This window comes from Oncorhynchus keta, chromosome 11 (assembly GCF_023373465.1).
Source record: "Oncorhynchus keta strain PuntledgeMale-10-30-2019 chromosome 11, Oket_V2, whole genome shotgun sequence".
Taxonomy (NCBI): domain Eukaryota; kingdom Metazoa; phylum Chordata; class Actinopteri; order Salmoniformes; family Salmonidae; genus Oncorhynchus; species Oncorhynchus keta.
The window spans coordinates 32828329-32849930 of NC_068431.1; the positions used below are offsets into that span (position 1 = coordinate 32828329).

At 42.8% G+C, this 21602-nt stretch overlaps 1 protein-coding gene across 4 annotated transcripts in view; it reads left to right on the forward strand.

Moving 5' to 3' along the window:
- LOC118390712 (vacuole membrane protein 1-like) overlaps window positions 1-21602 on the forward strand; it is a 115095-nt gene that overhangs the window by 21967 nt on the left and 71526 nt on the right. For 3 of the 4 annotated variants that reach the window (XM_052457014.1, XM_052457012.1, XM_052457013.1), the window contains exons 4-5: window positions 3988-4078; window positions 5358-5468. In XM_052457014.1, coding sequence (XP_052312974.1) covers window positions 3988-4078; window positions 5358-5468 — 202 coding nt within the window. Of the gene's footprint in view, window positions 1-3987; window positions 4079-4126; window positions 4850-5357; window positions 5469-21602 lie in introns of those variants that run through there. The other variant, XM_052457015.1, reaches the window with a different exon arrangement.

The following is a 21602-nucleotide window of genomic DNA, read 5'->3' on the forward strand; positions in this document are numbered from 1 at the left end:
AATTGTAACATCTAAACATTAGACAGGTTCTATGCCGATTAAAGGGAAACCGTACAGAAGCAGATAAAGAGCAAGCAAAGTATTAAAGCTTAGAGGATTAGGTTTGCTTGTTTGACACAGATAACACATTAACAAGAGTACACCAAAATGACTTACATCTGTTACCTCCACTAGATAGCTTTCTGAAATACATCAGTGCTTTCAGAGATTCAGCTGACCAAGTTCACAAGATGACAAACCATACTGCACTTCTGATGGTAGAACACAAACAGTTCATTTACATAATCAATAGATATTTCTGAAATACTACTTTACTTATTGGAGGACGCTGCCAATAAACTGCCACCTCCACTTCGGTGTTTAAATTCCCAAAGGATGGGACATGTTGCTGATGTGTGTAAAGGGAAAATGAGATGTGCAAGGTGTGGTGGGGATCATGAGTACAGAAAATGTGGACCTGATACTAAAGTTAAGTGTTGCAACTGTGATGGTGAGCATAGTGGAGCATATGGGGGATGTGAAGTAACAAAACAAGCCATGGAAACGCAGAGGTACAAAGGATCTTATAATGCATCCTATGCAGAGGCTGTTTGTGAAATGAACAAGCCTTGTGATTGAAATGCTGGCTCCAATACATCAGTGGTGGCTGCTTCTAGGATGACTGTAGCCCATGGCGCCTCAGTCTGGTGCAATGTGATATGCAAGCAATAATGTTTGGTTACAGAGAAATCGCACAGAGAAATTGTAAATCGTATAGACTTCATAGCGTTCTTGTGTAGAGCAATCGATATGGGGCAGGACTGCACGAATAATGGAAGTAGTGAAGAATTGCAGCTCAAGAATTACTGAACATTACTTAAGCTTCAGTACCATTGATACATCAGATGTTGAATCATAATCCGGATGATGACCAGAATAATTTTGATGTATTATACTTTTTATCATCCTTTAATGGAAACTAGAAGCCTTATTGCAAATGGTCAAGAGTTTAAGAAACATGTGATTGATTTAGAGATTAGAGAGACGTGGCTTAGACCACATGTTGATTTTCTTATTCCTGTTTATTGTTCAGTCAGATCTGACAGAACAGCTGATCAGGGTGGAGGATGGCTATGTTCACAAAGGAAGGGCTTGCATATCGTAGTATTTCTGTTCCACCTGAATATAAATGTGATGGTTGAAATCTACGGTAGGGCTAGTAATATTAAGCTGTTCAAGTTGTACAATTCTTATCATGAACTATCTGTCGTGATGTTTGATGAAATATCAGGAGAATTGGGCTCTAGAGAGATAGTACAGCGACTTTAATACACCTAATAGTTTATGGGGAAGCACACATACTGATGCTAATGGTATGATTGTTAAGGACATGATGGAAGCAACAGCATTAGTATATCTTAATGATGGATGTGGTACAAGAGTTGATGATGTTAGAGGAGTTACATCCTGCCCGGACCTCACAATGGCTTCTAATGCTGTTGCAGCCATGTGTGAATGGAAGGTAATGGATGATTCTCCTATTTGGAGTGATCATTTCCCAATTGCCAGTTTCTCCCATTCTTCTCTGGAGATCCACTTAAGTTCTGTCAGGTTGGATGGGGAGCGTCGCTGCACAGCTATTTTCAAGTATCTCCAGAGATGTTCGATAGGGTTCAAGTCCAGGCTCTGACTGTGCCACTCAATGACATTCAGAGACTTGTCCCGAAGCCACTCCTGCCTGCATTGTCTTGCTTAGGGTCGTTGTCCTGTTGGAAGGTGAACCTTCACCCCAGTCTGAGGTCCTGAGCGCTCTGGAACGGGTTTTCATCAAGGATCTCTCTGTACTTTGCTCCGTTTATCTTTCTCTTGATCCTGACTAGTCTCACAGTCCCTGCCTCAGAAAAACATCCCCACAGAATGATGCTGGCACCACCATGATTCACCGTAGGGATGGTGCCAGGTTTCCCCCAGACGTGGCGCTTGGCATTCAGGCTAAATAGTTCAGTCTTGGTTCTCATCAGACCAGAGAATCTTGTTTCTCATGGTCTGAGTCCTTTAGGTGTCTTTTGGCAAACTCAAAGCGGGCTGTCTTGTGCCTTTTACTTAGGAGTGGCTTCCGTCTGGCCACTCTACCATAAAGGCCTGTTTGGTGGAGTGCTACAGAGATGGTTATCCTTCTGGAAGTTTCTCCCATCTCCACAGAGGAACTCTGGAGCTCTTTCAGAGTGACCAGCAGGTTCTTGGTCACCTCCCTGACCAAGGCCCTTCTCCATCCGATTGCTCAGTTTGGCCGGGTGGCCAGCTCTAGGAAAAGACTTGATGGTTCCAAACTTCTTCCATTTAAGAATGATGGAGGCCACTGTGTTCTTGGGGAACTTCCATGCTGCAGACATGTTTTGGTAAAATTCTGTCTCTGAGCTCTATGGACAATTCCTTCGACTTCATGGCTTGGTTTTTGCTCTGACATTCACGGTCTATGGCACTGAATCGCAGTGCTAGAGGCGTCACTACAGACCCTGCTTCTATCCCTGGCTGTATCACAACCGGCCGTGATCGGGAGTCCCATAGGGCGGCGCACAATTGGCCCAGCATCGCCCGAGTTAGGGGAGGGTTTGGCCGGGGTAGGTCGCCATTGTAAATAATAATTTGTTCTTAACTGTCTTGCCTAGTTTGATAAAGGTTAAATAAAAAATTATAATGGAAACAGGATGCACCTTAGCTCAGTTTCAATTCTCATAGCAAAGGGTCTGAATACTTAGGTAAGTAAGTTCTTTCTGTTTTTTATTTTTAATACATTTGCAAACCTTTCTAAAAACCTGTTTTCTCTTTGTCATTATGGGGTATTATTAGAATAAGGCTGTAACCTAACAAAATGTGGAAAAAGTCGAGGGGTCTGAATACTTTCTGAACGCACTGCCCCAAGTTATGATAAATTGTGTTATGCAATGTTTAAGCATCTGCCTGATGAGGTCATAAATATTATCCAGGGTTTATTTACACTAACCAAAAATATAAATGCAACATGCAACAATTTCAACAATTTTACTGAGTTACAGTTTATATAAGGAAATACGTAAATGTAAATAAATTCATTAAGCCCTAATCTATGGATGTCACATGACTAGGCAGGGGCGGAGCCATGGCCCACCCACTTTGGAGCCAGGTCCATCCGCTGGGCAGCCAGGCCCAGCAAATCAGAATGAGTTTTTCCCCCAAAAAGCGCTTCATTACAGACACAAATACTCTTCAGTTTCGTCAACTGTCCGGGTGGTTGGTCTCAGAAGAGTCCCGCAGGTGAATAAGCTGAATAGGAAGGTCCTGGGCTGCCGTAGTTACACATGGTCTGCGGTTGTGAGTCCGGTTGGACGTACTGCCAAATTCTCCAAAACAACGTTGGAGGCAATTTATGGTAGAGAAATTAACATTAAAATCTTTGGCAAAAAAGATCTGTGGCATTGTGTTGTGACAAAACTGCACATTTTAGTGGCCTTTTATTGTCCCCAGCACAAGGTGCACCTTTAAACAGCATGATCACTACAATCAGCTTCTTGACATGCCGCATCTTTCAGGTGGATGGATTATCTTGGCAAAGGAGAAATGCTCACTAACAGGGATGTAAACAAATTTGTGCACATACTTTGAGAGAAATATGTTTTTTTTTGCGTATAGACAGTTACTGGGATCTTTTATTTCAGCTCATAAAATATGGGACCAACACTTTACATGTTGTGTTTATATTGTTGTTTAGTATAGATAACACAAAACAAACAAAAGCAGGCGTAGAGGCTTTTGCCCACCTCTCTCTCTCACAGATTGACGATCATCACTTGGCCCCACCTGTGTGCTTATCAAGGCTTCACAAGGCTTTTCTGGCAGAGCATTTGGCTTGCTGCTGCCCCCTGGGGATGGAGTGTAGAAGTGGTAGTGTAGTATCTACTAATGCTCCTAAGACCTAAACTACCTAACCTATTCTAAAACACTTCTTTCACTCCTCTCTTCTTCCCTCAGGTTATGGCGGCAGAGACATTCAGTCTTGTCTCTGCTGGTGCTGGTCACCCTCTTCTCCATCGCCTACTCTGTTAAAGGAACACATCAGAAGGTGATGTGTGTGTGTGTGTGTGTGTGTGTGTGTGTGTGTGTGTGTGTGTGTGTGTGTGTGTGTGTGTGTGTGTGTGTGTATGAGCAGCCCTGTCCACACATCATCAGGGGTTGCTAATTAACATCCCTAAGACTTTATAAAGCTGTTGTCTCCCAAGACCACAAGCTGAAAAAGAGTATTAAACTTAACACTCACTTACCTTCACCTGACCTATTTACCACATCATGTCCACATGCCCTATTTAATCAGTACATTAGCTGTACCACATGAACAGCTAATATGCTGAGTGCAAACACACACGTGCGCCCTGTACCAAGTTAACAACTAATGTACCACAGCAAAAGTGACTCAAGAGATCCAAACAGAATTGCTTTAAAGCTGCAGCAATAACCATATTTATTTACCATATTAGACTCTTAAGCTCGACTCCTAAGGTGTTGGACATGGCTGGCACTTCCCACCCAGGCTTTTTACTAGGTGATGAGAGACACTGCTGCTGCTGCTGTTTTCCCGAGTTCACAGGGGTTTGCTGGGAAATAGAGTTCCGTGCCAAAAACCCTCCACAGTGTTCCCATAATCTACACCATCACTGGCCCTTCCAGAAAACAACCTGTCTGTCCATGCTTGAGGAGGAGGGAGGGAGAGATGGGCAGCAGAAGATGAAGGGGGAGAGGGAGAAAGGGAGAGCGAGACGGAGAAAGGAAGAGAGAGAGGGAGAAAGGAATAGAGCAAGAGAGAGAGAGATGATGAAGAGTAGGGGAAATAAACTGGGTAAGAACTGGCTTCCTTGAAGAAGAAGAATGATTCTGTTCTTCTCTGTTTGTGTTGTTCTGAATCTGAACATTCCTACCCTACGGCCCTGTCCTCTAAACTCTCAACAACAGACACCAGCTTATATTCTCTATCTTATATTCCCACTCCCTCTCTCTCTATCACTTGCCCTCTCTCACCCGACACCCTCTGCTCCTTCTCTTTCTCTCTCTCTATAACTTGCCCTCTCTCGCCCCCTCTGCCCCCCTTTCTCTCTCACTTGCTTCGTTCCCCCTCTCACCACTGCTCCCCCTCCCCTCTCTTTCTGTGGTGCACTTTGACTTTCTGCCTCTCACGCTTGGCACTGCCTCCTATTTCTAGAGTAGGGTGCACACACCCACCCTCCCTCCCTCCTAGTGTCTCTCCTACTTACATTTATTTCACTTTGCCTGAGTCTCTCAAGGCTGACAGTCTCTCTGTCTCTCTTTGTCCTGATGTGAAGCTGACACTGTCTGTTCCCTGTGTACAGTATGTGCAACACATGGAGAAGAGGTTCCTGTGGTGTGCCTACTGGGTAGGCTTGGGTATCCTGTCATCTGTGGGACTGGGGACTGGCCTGCACACCTTCCTCCTCTACCTGGTAAGAACTCTCTAATTTACCATGCAAATACATGCATCTACCATGTGTCCACTATGCTTAGCTTGAGCCCAAGAACGCTTTCATATTCTGTGCAATACATGTTAATGCATAATTTGAGACTCTAAGAACATGTGTATATATACCCTACAAATGCATGTTCATATTTAAATACATAAGAGCACCTAAGAATTTTTCATATTCCATGCAAAATCTATTCATACTCGAGTTGAAATATCCCCATAGCTGTTTTTAAGTATATTTATATATTTTTTGTTTCTTACTTTTGAACTCTGCATTGTTGGATAAGGGCTTGTAAGTAAGCATTTCCCGGTAAAGTCTACACCTGTTGTATTCGGTGCAAGTGACAAATAAAATGTGATTTGATTTGACGTTACTCAAGTTATTCACACTGTGTATGATGCCCATCTGAAACTCAGTGTTGATGTTTTGTGAGTTGCTGCTAAGAGACGAGAGTCTGTAATAGGCTGTAATAGGAGGTTGGAACATGGCTGAAAGTTCAAGGAGATTCCCTGTGTCTCAGAAGAGCGTGTGTGTGTTTGTGTATGTATGCGTGTGTGAATGTTTGTGCGTGCATGCGTAATGTGTGTGTATGTACGCTAGTGTGTGTAGAACATTGTGGTGTTAAGATCTCCCCAGTGAAAAGGCACACACTGCGGCGGGGCGGGCGGGCGGGCGGGTAGCAGTAGAGTTTTGACAGGCAGTCCAAAAAAGAACGAGCGCACTCAGTGACCCCACTGACTGAGTGCATGTGAGGCTAGCCAACCTTTCTCTCCTCCCTCCCTTTATTTCTTTTTCTTCTCTCTCTCTCTGCTTCTCTGTCTCTCTCCACCCCTCCCTCTCCCTGTTTTGAGTGGCAGTGTGGAGCAGAGGAACAGGGTCTGGCTGGCTGTGCTGCAGATCTGGGTTCCCAAACATCTGGTAGTCTTTACCACTCTGAGAACACTATTAACACTGAGCCACCCATCTGTCATTTGGGAGCAGCATAGTCACAGTCCCATTGCATAGCCAGTGGAGCTGAACTGGAAACTGTTAAGTGTGTCCTCCATTCTGTGTTTTTGAAAGCCAACTCTCTCTGTGCTCCCAAATGTAATTTGAGAAGTTTTTATTTTGTTATTGTTTTGGGTGTCCTGACTTACTTTCCTAGATGCCAGTCTGTTTTAAAGGAGGATGTCGCCATCTAATGGTATTTTGTGGTAATGGATCAGCAGTTTTTCAGTGCGGTTTGAGGAATCAGTTAATGTTGCCTGCTTTAGAATGCGAAGCTGATTCATTTATGGTGGCTATAGACGGGTGGGTTGTTCAGCAACACGTCTGATCCATGGGCAACTTTGGGGAAAAACAGAGGGGTTGGCTCATGCTTACATTCAAAATTCATTATTTGACAACATGTAAACTATATTTAATTTCCAAATGTTTATTGACAACATAAATACAAAAATGCATCGTTACAGTTGTTGGTTAGCTAGCTAGGGAATTTTAGCCATATAGGATAAACGTGACCTAAGTCAAAACACCTCAAAACAAGACATGGTATCAAGAACAAGATACAACTAGCTGAAACGAGCCACTAACTATTCCCCACATGGCAGCTTATTGTCATTGTTGCTATCTGATGTTCAGAATCATAAAACACAAAGCAGTATTTCCCCTGTATTCATTTAACAGCGGCGCACCGTCAGAAATTCCTTTTCGGGGTGGAAAAACGCTGTGTGTGTAAACTTAAATTATTAAAATTGCTTTTACACTTCAACATTTTCTGTCAGCTCCATGACAAAATGTGTACAGTCGTGGCCAAAAGTTTTGAGAATGACACAAATATTAATTTTCACAAAGTCTGCTGCCTCAGTTTGTATGATGGCAATTTGCATGTACTCCAGAATGTTATGTAGAGCGATCAGATGAATTGCAATTAATTGCAAAGTCCCTCTTTGCCATGCAAATGAACTGAATCCCCCCAAAACATTTCCACTGCATTTCAGCCCTGCCACAAAAGGACCAGCTGACATCATGTCAGTGATTCTCTCATTAACACAGGTGTGAGTGTTGACGAGGACAAGGCTGGAGATCACTCTGTCATTCTGATTGAGTTCGAATAACAGACTGGAAGCTTCAAAAGGAGGGTGGTGCTTGGAATCATTGTTCTTCCTCTGTCAACCATGGTTACCTGCAAGGAAACACGTGCCATCATCATTGCTTTGCACAAAAAGGGCTTCACAGGCGAGGATATTGCTGCCAGTAAGATTGCACCTAAATCAACCGTTTATCGGATCATCAAGATCTTCAAGGAGAACGGTTCAATTGTTGTGAAGAAGGCTTCAGGGCGCCCAAGAAAGTCCAGCAAGCGCCAGGACCATCTCCTAAAGTTGATTCAGCTGCAGGATCGGAGCACCACCAGTACAGAGCTTGCTCAGGAATGGCAGCAGGCAGGTGTGAGTGCATCTGCACGCACAGTGAGGCAAAGAGTTTTGGAGGATGGCCTGGTATCAAGAAGGGCAGCAAAGAAGCCACTTCTCTCCAGGAAAAACATCAGGGACAGACTGATATTCTGCAAAAGGTACAGCGATTGGATTGCTGAGGACTGGGGTAAAGTAATTTTCTCTGATAAATCCCCTTTCCGATTGTTTGGGGCATCTGGAAAAAAGCTTGTCCGGAGAAGACAGGGTGAGCGCGCTACCATCAGTCCTGTGTCATGCCAACAGTAAAGCATCCTGAGACCATTCATGTGTGGGGTTGCTTCTCAGCCAAGGGAGTGGGCTCACTCAGAATTTTGCATAAGAACACAGCCATGAATAAAGAATGGTACCAACACATCCTCCGAGAGCAACTTCTCCCAACCATCCAGGAACAGTTTGGTGACGAACAATTCATTTTCCAGCATGATGGAGAACCTTGCAAAAGGGGAAAGTGATAACTAAGTGGCTCGGGGAACAAAACATTGATATTTTTGGGCCATGGCTAGGAAACTCCCTAGACCTTAATCCCATTGAGAACTTGTGGTCAATCCTCAAGAGGTGGGTGGACAAACATAAACCCACAAATTCTGACAAACTCCAAGCATTGATTATGCGAGAATGGGCTGCCATCAATCAGGATGTGGCCCAGAAGTTAATTGACAGCATGCCAGGGGGGATTGCAGAGGTCTTGAAAAAGAAGGGTCAAGACTGCAAATATTGGTTCTTTGCATCAACTTCATGTAATTGTCAATAAAAGCCTTTGACACTTATTAAATGCTTTTATTTATAGTTCAGTATCCATAGTAACATCTGACAAAAATATCTAAAGACACTGAAACAGCAAACTTTGTGTAAATTAATATTTGTGTCCTCAAAACTTTTGGCCACGACTGTACAATTCCAAAAAACTGCTTTAAAATTGCAACATTTCCTCTCAGCCCCATGGAAAAATGTATAGAATTGCAGTTAAGTAGCTTCTTTTTGAGGCATAAAAAAGCTTTCTTATTGCTAAAAGCACACCTGCCTGATAATATGGTATGGTGCCACAGGCAATGGTACATTTTCTTTTACAAATATGTTATTAGGCAAATTTTTGGGGTGGTTTTATAGATTGATGGCATCGGCAACATTTGATTTGAACAAATGTTTTAGTTAACCCTTTTACGCTTTGAATCAGCCTATAGGGATAAATTGAAATGTTTCTTATAGAAGAAATATGAAATGCATAACCGTGGTAACAATTGGAAGGGATCAGTTTTGAGATTATGGCAAAATTATTAGACCAAAGGTGAGGACACAACAGTTCACCAGACTGAATCCAAACATTACACTGTTGATTTAATGTGAATTTTATAGCTACTGTACTTTTTCACCTCATTTGTTTACAACAAAATCTGAAAATTCTCTGATGATAAGGATATTCCTGTACAATGTGGGATAGTTGGTGCAACATAAGACAATAACAAGGGTTTGAGTGAGAGGACTAACTGATGTCTCCAAGTGACTACACACCTCTCTAAAGTGTACACTTATTAAGTCATTTCAATGCACTTTTATGACTCAGAGGTCTTCAACTATAAGGTGTTTTGTTGAGCTCTCCTAGCTTTGCCAATGAGGAACTGAAGCAGGCACACTTGTAGTGGTTTTATTTGGAAAACAACCGCAGATCCCCTCCCCCACACAATTAATGTTGTTGTTTACGCAATCCAAAAACGGTCCGTTATAAATTACAATCTGGGTCAGGTGGGCATCATTTGAAATTCTGTTCTATTGCTAACCTAACTAGCTAAGTTATAAAATACAATATTACAGTGTTAGGCTTTCACAATGCAGTTCAGGGAAACAGATCATCATTTTGGTGCGCATAGAAAGGAGTCATGATTGCATTCAGGTGCTTGTGCCGTGACTAATTTTCTTCACAGTAGACAAACAGGCTCATTCTGTTTCAGAACTACCAAGGCTATGACGCCATGTCATCTGGAAATGTGATATGGAAGTGGGAAGTGCACATTTGGACTCATAGATGTTTTGTTTGCTTGTATGACATCAATGGGTATTTATTATAATCCTCAATGTCTTCGCTTTCAAAATTCATAGACTCCGCTTAATTTACAGCGTTTCCCTCACTCAGACAACAAAGAAGTTGCCCAATTAGAGGGAGGAATGGGGCAACTGCTTGTCACGTAAGGTGCTCAAGTTCAGAACAGCTGTCAGTCAAAACACATACAGCAGTGTGAAGCGCAGAGGCAGAGCTCTGACGTCATGTAAAGCATGTTACTGTACAGACACTGCGTAGGAATTATGCCAGTCTTATAATTGTTTTGTTTTTAAAGCCCCTGTGACACCCCCTTCCGTGACCTTTGCCACTGCTGCAACAACAATAAATCTATGAGAAACACTGCATAGCCTTTTACCTATTTGCGTGCATCATTTTTGTGATATTGCGTCGGAAGATTTGGATCATTGTGGGTTTGTGCTCTCCTACTCACAGATGCCTTGGTAGAACCATAGACTTATGGTTAGAACACTTTTCCTTATCTGATCAATCTTGTTCTGACTACTACAGAAAATGTTCACTACTACAGGAAATCATATGTATGTCGGTTATGAGTTTTGCAATGTTCGCAATGTTTGATGGTTGCATTGACTTATTTTCCCTTTCTAGATAGTGTCTTCTACTTCACAATGGTTGATGCATCTTTCCTGCTTGGGTTCACAGGGTTCACTGTAAACCCACGTTTGTGAGCAGTAGTGGGCACCATTTGTCTGTGAATGTGAATAAGATGCTGTATGCAGTGCATGTAGAGCAGGGATGGACAACCCTTTCGTAGGCCTTCAGACCAACTAATTAAAAAATATATACAGTGGGGCAAAAAAGTTTTTAGTCAGTCACCAATTGTGCAAGTTCTCCCACTTAAAAATATGAGAGAGGCCTGTAATTTTCATCATAAGTACACTTCAACTATGACAGACAAAATGAGAAAGAAAATCCAGAATATCACATTGTTGGATTTTGAATGAATTTATTTGCAAATTATGGTGGAAAATAAGTAGTTGGTCAATAACAAAAGTTTATCTCAATACTTTGTTATATACACTTTGTTGGCAATGACAGAGGTCAAATGTTTTCTGTATGTCTTCACAAGGTTTTCACACACTGTTGCTGGTATTTTAGCCCATTGCTCCATGCATATCTCCTCTAGAGCAGTGATGTTTTGGGGCTGTTGCTAGGCAACGCGGACTTTCAACTCCCTTCAAAGATTTTCTATGGGGTTGAGATCTGGAGACTGGCTAGGCCACTCCAGGACCTTGAAATGCTTCTTACGAAGCCACTCCTTCGTTGCCCGGGCGGTGTGTTTTTGGGATCATTGTCATGCTGAAAGACCCAGCCACGTTTCATCTTCAATGCCCTTGCTGATGAAAGGAGGTTTTCACTCAAACTCCCACGATTCATGGCCCCATTCATTCTTTCCTTTACACGGATCAGTCGTCCTGGTCCCTTTGCAGAAAAACAGCCCCAAAGCATGATGTTTCCACCCCCATGCTTCACAGTAGGTATGGTGTTCTTTGGATGCAACTCAGCATTCTTTGTCCTCCAAACACGACGAATTGAGTTTTTACCAAAATATAACTTATATTTATATAACTTATAACTTAAGTTATATTTTGGTTTCATCTGACCATATGACATTCTCCCAATCTTCTTCTGGATCATCCAAATGCTCTCTAGCAAACTTCAGACGGGCCTGGACATGTACTGGCTTAAGCATGGGGACACGTCTGGCACTGCAGGATTTGAGTCCCCGGCGGCATTGTGTGTTACTGATGGTAGGCTTTGTTACTTTGATCCCAGCTCTCTGCAGGTCATTCACTACGTCCCCCCGTGTGGTTCTGGGATTTTTGCTCACCGTTCTTGTGATCATTTTGACCCCACAGGGTGAGCTCTTGCGTGGAGCCCCAGATTGAGGGAGATTATCACTGGTCTTGTATGTCTTCCATTTCCTAATAATTGCTCCCACATTTGATTTCTTCAAACCAAGCTGCTTACCTATTGCAGATTCAGTCTTCCCAGCCTGGTGCAGGTCTACAATTTTGTTTCTGGTGTCCTTTGACAGCTCTTTGGTCTTGGCCATAGTGGAGTTTGGAGTGTGACTGTTTGAGGTTGTTTTACAGGTGTCTTTTATACTGATAACAAGTTCAAACAGGTGCCATTAATACAGGTAACGAGTGGAGGACAGAAGAGCCTCTTAAAGAATAAGTTACAGGTCTGTGAGAGCCAGAAATCTTGCTTGTTTGTAGGTGACCAAATATTGATTTTCCACCATAATTTGCAAATAAATTCATGACATATCCTACAATGTGATTTTCTGGATTGTTTTTCTAATTTTGTCTGTCATAGTTGAAGTGTACCTAATGATGACAATTACAGGCCTCTCTCATCTTTTTAAGTGGGAGAACTTGCACAATTGGTGGCTGACTAAATACTTTTTTGCCCCACTGTATATATACACTACCGTTCAGAAATTTGGGGGTCACTTAGAAATGTCATTATTTTTGAAAGAAAAGCACATATTTTGTCCATTGAAATAACATCAAATTGATCAGAAATACAGTGTAGACATTGTTAATGTTTTAAATGACTATTGTAGCTGGAAATGGCAGATCTACATGGGTGTACAGAAGCCCATTATCAGCAACCATCACTCTTGTGTTCCAATGGCACATTGTGTTAGCTAATCCAAGTTTATAATTTTATAAGGCTAATTGATCATTAGAAAACCCTTTTGCAATTATGTTAGCACAGCTGAAAACTGTCATCCTGATTTAAAGAAGCAATAAAACTGGCCTTCTTTAGACTAGTTGTGTATCTGGAGCATCAGCATTTGTGGGTTCGATTACAGGTTCAAAATGGCCAGAAACAAATAACTTTCTTCTGAAACTCATCAGTCTATTCTTGTTCTGAGAAAGGAAGGCTATTCCATGCAAGAAATTGCCAATAAACTGAAGATCTCGTACAATGCTGTGTACTACTCCCTTCACAGAATAGCGCAAACTGGCCCTAACCAAAATAGAAAGAGGAGTGGGTGGCCCCGGTACACAACTGAGTAAGAGGACAAGTACATTAGAGGATCCTGGTTGTAGAAACAGATGCCTCACAAGTCCTCAACGGGCAGCTTCATTAAATAGTACCCGCAAAACACCAGTCTCAACATCAACAGTGAAGAGGCGACTCCGGGATGCTGGCCTTCTAGGCAGAGTTGCAAAGAAAAAGCCATATCTCAGACTGGCCAATAAAAATATAGGATTAAGATTGGCAAAAGAACACAAATACTGGACAGAAGGCCAGCATCCTGGAGTCGCCTCTTCACTGTTGCTGTTGAGACTGGTGTTTTGCGGGTACTATTTAATAAAGCTGCCAGTTGAGGACTTGTGAAACTTTTGAACGGTAGTATATGTCGGTCGGTCATTTGGACACCTACTCATTCCAGGGTTTTTCTTTATACAAATTTCTACATTGTAGAAAGTAGTGAAGACATCAAAAATATTAAATAATACATATGGAATAATGTAGTAACCAAAAAAGTGTTAAATCATTCAAAATATTTTATTTTTGAGATTCATCTAATTTTTTATTTAACTTTTATTTAACTAGGCAAGTCAGTTAAGAACCAAATTTGTATTTACAATGACTGCCTACTGCAGGGACGGAGAGCTGGCATTCAAAATAAAAAAGAAATTAAAGAAAGTAGAGACAACAATACATCACGCAAAGCAGCCACAACTGTCAGTAAGAGTGTCCATGATTGAGTCTTTGAAGGAAGTGATTGAAATAAAATTGTCCAGTTTGAGTGTTTGTTGCAGTTCGTTCCAGTCGCTAGCTGTTATGTCACAGTTATGAAAACTTAGGACACTAAAGAGGCCTTTCTACTGACTCTGAAAAACACCAAAGGAAAGATGCCCATCTGTGTGAACGTGCCTTAGGCATGCTGCAAGGACACATGAGGACTGCAGATGTGGCCAGAGCAGTAAATTGCCATGTCTGTACTGTGAGACGCCTAAGACAGCGCTACAGGGAGACAGGACGGACAGCTGATTGTCCTCCTGTAACAACACCTGCACAGGATCGGTACATCCGAACATCACACTTGCGGGACAGGTACAGGATGGCAACAACAACTGCCCGAGTTACACCAGGAACGCACAATCCCTTCATCAGTGCTCAGACTGTCCGCAATAGGCTAAGAGAGGCTGGACTGAGGGCTTGTAGGCCTGTTGTAAGGCAGATCCTCACCAGCCTTCACCGACAACAACGTCGCCTATGGGCACAAACCCACCGTCGCTGGACCAGACAGGACTGGCAAAAAAGTGCTCTTCACTGACTAGTCGCGGTTTTGTCTCGCCCGGGGTGATGGTCGGATTCGCGTTTGTTGTCGAAGGAATGAGCGTTACGCAGAGGCCTGTTACACCGAGTCCTCTACTCTGGATTGATTTGGAGTTGCAGGGTCCGTCATGGTCTGGGGTGGTGTGTCACAGCATCATCGGACTGAGCTTGTTGTCATTGCTGGCAATCTCAACGCTGTGCGTTACAGGGAAGACATCCTCCTCCCTCATGTGGTACCCTTCCTGCAGACTTATCCTGACATGACCCTCCAGTATGGCAATGCCACCAGCCATACTGCTCGTATGACAGGAATGTCAGTGTTCTGCCATGGCCAGCAAGAGCCCGGATCTAAATCCCATTGGGCACGTCTGGGACCTGTTGGATTGGAGGGTGAGGGCTAGGGCCATTCCCCCCAGAAATAACTGATAACTTGCAGGTGCCTTGGTGGGAGAGTGGGGTAACATCTCACAGCAAGACCTGGCAAATCTGGTGCAGTCCATGAGGAGGAGATGCACTGCAGTACTTAATGCAGCTGGTGGCCACACCAGATACTGACTGTTTCTTTTGATTTTGACCCCGCCTTTGTTCAGGGACACATTATTCAATTTCTGTTAGTCACATGTCTGTGGAACTTGTTCAGTTTATGTCTCAGTTGTTGAATCTTGTTATGTTCATACAAATATTTACACATGTTACATTTGCTGAAAATGAACGCAGTTGGCAGTGAGAGGACGTTTCTTTTTTTGCTGAGTTTTTATATATATATATATATATTTTTTTTTTACTCTGGGGTCGCAACTTACTGTTTACAGTTAGAGTGCAATTTCAAAATTTGGTGGGCATCAGACATCACTAAATTAGCGCATATAGGCCAATGATTGGGAAGTTAGTCTAGTGAGCCACTCATGATGAGTTCTCTTTTTTTTGTGGGCCCCGCCACCATCAATGTTGACCATTTTGGATGTAGTGGTACTCTCTCCTTTAGGAGGTAACACCATTGGACTCAGTTATAGCAGTCCTATAGGAAGAGTCACTGACAGGTCATGATGTCACAGGGATTCCTATCTAAGCCAGAGCTTCCTGTGGACATTGTACAAAATAAGATGCTTCCTAAGGACATAAAGGGCTCTGCTTATGAGGTGTCTTGTGACTTGAGTGTCATCATGTGACTCTCACTTCCTGTGTTTGATATAGTGGCATGAGATGAGACAGAGGCCTCTGTTCTAAAAGGCAATGTCTTTTCTATTAATTTATGTCTGAAATGTACAGGATGTGGTGCTCTCCTGATCACAATGGGAATTCTGTATAATATCCCAATAGTGTGCTGTACCATCAGCACTCGGCAGAGGGAGATAGAGTCCGTTCTGAAGTTGTCCTGATACTGACTCACTCAGACAGTGAAGAGGAGGATCTCCTTCTGCACTTGTCTCCTTTGTGTTTGTGTCCCAGTGAGACTGTGAGCTATTGAGTATATATGGACAAGAATGGCTATTGGATTAACACACACATGCCTCCTGTCCTTGGTTGAAGAGTTTGGGGCGGCAGGTAGTGGTTAGAGCATTGGGCCGGTAACCAAAAGGTTGCTGGATCGAAATCCACGAGTTGACAAGGTAAAAATATGTTGTTCTGCTCCTAAACAAGGCAGTTAACCCACTGTTCTCCGGTAGACCGTCATTGTAAATTAGAATTAGTTCTTAACGGACTTGCCTAGTTAAATAAAGGTTAAATAAAAAATATGATTCATACAGCTGCTTAGAAAGTACTGCTCTTAAAAACAATAGTTGTGAATGCACCTCAAAACCAGAGGGTCGGCAGAGAGACCATGATGACCTCAGTTTTCCTGTTGTGTGTGTGTTCAGTCTCAGCTCAGACACATGACTCCTGCTTCTGGACCATCTTCTCCAGCAACACAGCCTTTATTTACAGAGTCTATCCCCTCTTTACTTTACCCATCCACCCACACAGCGGGCACAGCTCTCACAGCAGGGGCCTGGGGTGGAGGCATCCCTGTGCCAGGGCAAATGAGAGGGGGAGGAAGGAGGGGGGGAGGCGCTGTGACTTGCTGAGGCGTGGTTCTCCACTAACTGGATCTCTGACACAACAGTCTCCACTCCCAGGGGGTTTAGGTCCCAGAACACATCCTACACACACTTCTACGTCTTTGTCCTATACCTGAGCCCATCAGCAACTATGATGAAAGTGGTGATGGTGATGATGATGATGAGGATGATGATGAAGACTATGAGTGATTACCCTCTTGTCACAGCATCTAGAGTTGTTTTGTTTGTCTGTATCATGTGTTTTCTAATGTCAAACACGACTGATGTGTCAGTATACCATATGAATCCAGTTTTAATGGGCCTGGGTGATGGATGACTGGGACTTGGGGAAATCTAGGCCAAGCTGTAAATAGTTTTGACGAGAGCTCATTTGAGTCATCCACCATTAAGTTGCATTCAAAAATGGCTGTTGTCATTAAGTAATTATGGGAAGCTTAGAAAATTGCTGTGATTAACAGTAAATCAACAGCAACAAAGTATTAAAAAAACATTATATTCGAAGTCGAACACATTTGTGTTTGGATAAAAGAAATCACGTGCCCCAGGGCCCCGACCTCCAGCCCCCGCCCCCCCAGATAGCATATGAACATGTCATAAGCAAAGGCAATGTGTAGAATAGCTGGAAATTAGCTTTAAAACTGCAGGTTTCTCTTATGACATGTGAAGAATAGCATGAGATGAGCTATAAAATAGCACATTTTTCTCAGCACCAAAGGCTAAATGTGCAGAATTGCAGGAAATGTGCTTTAAAATGGCAAAATGTTACATTTTACATTACATTTAAGTCATTTAGCAGACGCTCTTATCCAGAGCGACTTACAAATTGGTGCATTCACCTTATGACATCCAGTGGAACAGCCACTTTACAATAGTGCATCTAAATCTTTTAAGGGGGGGGGGGTGAGAAGGATTACTTTATCCTATCCTAGGTATTCCTTAAAGAGGTGGGGTTTCAGGTGTCTCCGGAAGGTGGTGATTGACTCCGCTGTCCTGGCATCGTGAGGGAGTGTGTTCCACCATTGGGGAGCCAGAGCAGCGAACAGTTTTGACTGGGCTGAGCGGGAACTGTACTTCCTCAGTGGTAGGGAGGCGAGCAGGCCAGAGGTGGATGAACGCAGTGCCCTTGTTTGGGTGTAGGGCCTGATCAGAGCCTGGAAGACCATGGTGTTCTCTAAGCCTCATGAAAAAAAGAGAAAAAAGTAGAATAGAATGATAAAACTGCACATTTTTCTCTGCGAACAGAGGTATGGTAGGGGCCCCAGGGCCCCAAATGCAGTACTTGAGCCATGTGTGTGTTTTATGACTATCACTATAATGTCAGTTAAACCTCCAGAAAACGCTAGCTGTTCTTGGGGATATAAAAAGACTATAGTGTTTGTCTGAGCAGTGTGATTTACCATGTCTTGCCTTTCAGAAATATCCCAGAGGATTAGATAAATAAAGGAGACATTCTGTAGTTTTCTATATCCAGACTTGTAGGATTTTCTAAATTACACGTTGTAGAATGGTTTGCATAGCTTAAACACATTTTCCCCAGAAAAGCCCCTGAAATGAAGTTTTACTGTTGACCAACACAGCTCAAATTAACGACAACACTGTCTAAGAGCGTGCCAACCAACATCTGTCGTATCTTTCCACTCAGTCATATCAGTGCTGGACTATTGTCTAGTTAGAAATCTAGATGACTATCACATTCCGAGTCATGCAGACACCTACACAGTACAAAGCCATTTAAATTAATCCAGAGAAACAAATGAACAAACTCCATTACACCCACGCTGACACTCACATTTCCTCTGAAACACACGCACACGCAAGCACCTACGCATGCACACACACAGACACTTTTCACAATCTCAAACAAGCACGAGCACACACACACACACACACACACACACACACACACACACACACGCACACACTAGAGGTTGACATGGAAACAGGACTCCCGTTGGTCTTACAGGATTCTGTCAGGAATCGGAGTCCATTTCTAGAGTCAAGTTCGGGACAGGATAGGACTGGATCAACAGTCTACAGGAATGGGAGTCCATTTCTAGAGTCAAGTTCGGGACAGGATAGGACTGGATCAACAGTCTACAGGAATGGGAGTCCATTTCTAGAGTCAACAGTCTACAGGAATGGGAGTCCATTTCTAGAGTCAAGTTCGGGACAGGATAGGACTGGATCAACAGTCTACAGGAATGGGAGTCCATTTCTAGAGTCAAGTTCGGGACTGGATCAACATTCTACAGGAATGGGAGTCCATTTCTAGAGTCAACAGTCTACAGGAATGGGAGTCCATTTCTAGAGTCAACAGTCTACAGGAATGGGCATAACAGGAATAGTTATAAACTGAGTTTTTTGGGTGGAAATATGTCATGTGTGGAGCATTTCATGAAATCAACAACTGTGTAGGCTAAGCTATATAATGTTTTACTTAAAAAATAAAATAAAATAGTGTTGGTCACATAGACATATTTAGCTGATGTTACGTGGATGTAGTGAAATGCTTGTGCTCCAACAGTGCAGTAGTATCTAACAGTTCACAACAATCCACACTTATCTAAACGAATGGAATTAAGAAATGTATAAATATTAGATCGAGCAATGTCGGAGTGGCATTGACTAAACTACAGTAGGATAGAATACAGTATAATATATTAGATGAGTAAAGCAGTATGTAAACATTATTTAAACATTATTAAAGTGGCCAGTGATTCCAAGTCTATGTATATTGGGCAGCAGCCTCTAAGGTGCAGGGTTATGTAACCGGGTGGAAGCCAGAGAGTGATGGCTATTTAACAGTCTGATTGCCTTGAGATAGAAGCTGTTTTTCAGTCTCTCGGCCCCAGCTTTGATGCACCTTTACTGACCTCGCCTTCTGGATGATAGCGGTGTGAACAGGCCGTTGCTCGGGTGGTTGATGTACTTGATGATCTTTTTGGGCTTCCTGTGACATCGGGTGCTGTAGGTGTCCTGGAGGGCAAGTCGTTTGCCCCCGGTGATGTGTTGTGCAGACCGCACCACCCTCTGGAGAGCCCTATGGTTGCCGGCGTTGCAGTTGCTGTACCAAGCGATGATACAGCCCGACAGGATGATCTGACCTGTTTCAATACGCAGAGGCAATATCCCTGATCTGACCTGTTTCAATACGCAGAGGCAATATCCCTGATCTGACCTGTTTCAATACGCAGAGGCAATATCCCTGATCTGACCTGTTTCAATACGTAGAGACAATATCCCTGATCTGACCTGTTTCAATACGCAGAGGCAATATCCCTGATCTGACCTGTTTCAATACGCAGAGGCAATATCCCTGATCTGACCTGTTTCAATACGCAGAGGCAATATCCCTGATCTGACCTGTTTCAATACGTAGAGACAATATCCCTGATCTTACCTGTTTCAATACGCAGAGGCAATATCCCTGATCTGACCTGTTTCAATACGTAGAGACAATATCCCTGATCTGACCTGTTTCAATACGCAGAGGCAATATCCCTGATCTGACCTGTTTCAATACGCAGAGACAATATCCCTGATCTGACCTGTTTCAATACGTAGAGACAATATCCCTGATCTGACCTGTTTCAATACGTAGAGACAATATCCCTGATCTGACCTGTTTCAATACGTAGAGGCAATATCCCTGATCTGACCTGTTTCAATACGTAGAGACAATATCCCTGATCTGACCTGTTTCAATACGCAGAGGCAATATCCCTGATCTGACCTGTTTCAATACGCATAGGCAATATCCCTGATCTGACCTGTTTCAATACGCAGAGGCAATATCCCTGATCTGACCTGTTTCAATACGTAGAGATAATATCCCTGATCTGACCTGTTTCAATACGTAGAGACAATATCCCTGATCTGACCTGTTTCAATACGCAGAGGCAATATCCCTGATCTGACCTGTTTCAATACGCAGAGGCAATATCCCTGATCTGACCTGTTTCAATACGCAGAGGCAATATCCCTGATCTGACCTGTTTCAATACGCAGAGGCAATATCCCTGATCTTACCTGTGCAAACAGCAATCTCTTGTTTTTAGATAGGTTATACATTATACATACAATTCATCCTTAATCAAACAAAATGTTCTCAATTTGGGTTTATGATTAATCTCCTCCACCCATTTTTTTGGATATTGCATCAACAGTTTTTTAAAATCATATCTATGTCTCCCTTCATTTTTTTCTTCATACAAATGTTCAGTCAGACTGTTGAAAAAGGTCAGACATTTCAGTTGCCCAGGCTACCTCTATGGATAGATCCCATTGAAAAACATTACTAGCTATTCTGGCAGTTGGCATATCCAACAACCTATTCTATAGTCTCACCGTACACACCTTCCATCTCACCTCACAGGGTTTCCACCCCATATCCCCAGTTATTGCAAGTATAGGTGCAAACATGTGGGCACCTAAAAAGTAAAGTACTGCTCTGTTATGGACATGTACGTTTTTGAGATACCTTTTAGCACCCCACACTCCTGCTGAGTCGTCCAGAACAGGACACAATCATGTCTGATACAGTTTGGAGTACGTAGCATAACCAGTATCTTGGAGTGTTTTTACCCTAGAACTCCCCCAAGAGCTCTACTTGCTGAGTCAGCCAGGGCAGATGTTGCATATAGAAAGGTCATATGTTCATCAACAAAAATACCCAAATATTTATGAACGCTAGTAAACTCAAGAATGTCTTCACCAAAACAAAACTGAAAAACACTTCTCTTAGTAGCTTGTTTTCTAAAAGTCATTATCTGTGTATTTGTCTGGTTGATCATGAGTCTCCATCTTTTACACCAATTGGCTGCACATAATAACATGTTCTGCAGGTCTTGTTCAGTTTCTGCCGTCAAAATAATATCATCAGCATGTAAGATGTCAGGGTTAAACGTCTGGTTGTTAGCTGGCAGAATGGGTGAGTGAATATTGTTTCCTGTCATAATGTGCCCTGTCATTTGCCACAGGCAGCCCTTGGCAGATATAGAACATAGTGGAATATTCAAGAAGACAAGAGTGACAAATCTATGGCGGTGGATATGTGTTCCATGCTTATCCAATAGAGGAACACACTGCCTCTTTATCAAATAGAGGAACACACTGGCTCTTTATCCAGTAGAGGAACACACTGGCTCTTTATCCAGTAGAGGAACACACTGGCTCTTTATCCAGTAGAGGAACACACTGGCTCTTTATCCAGTAGAGG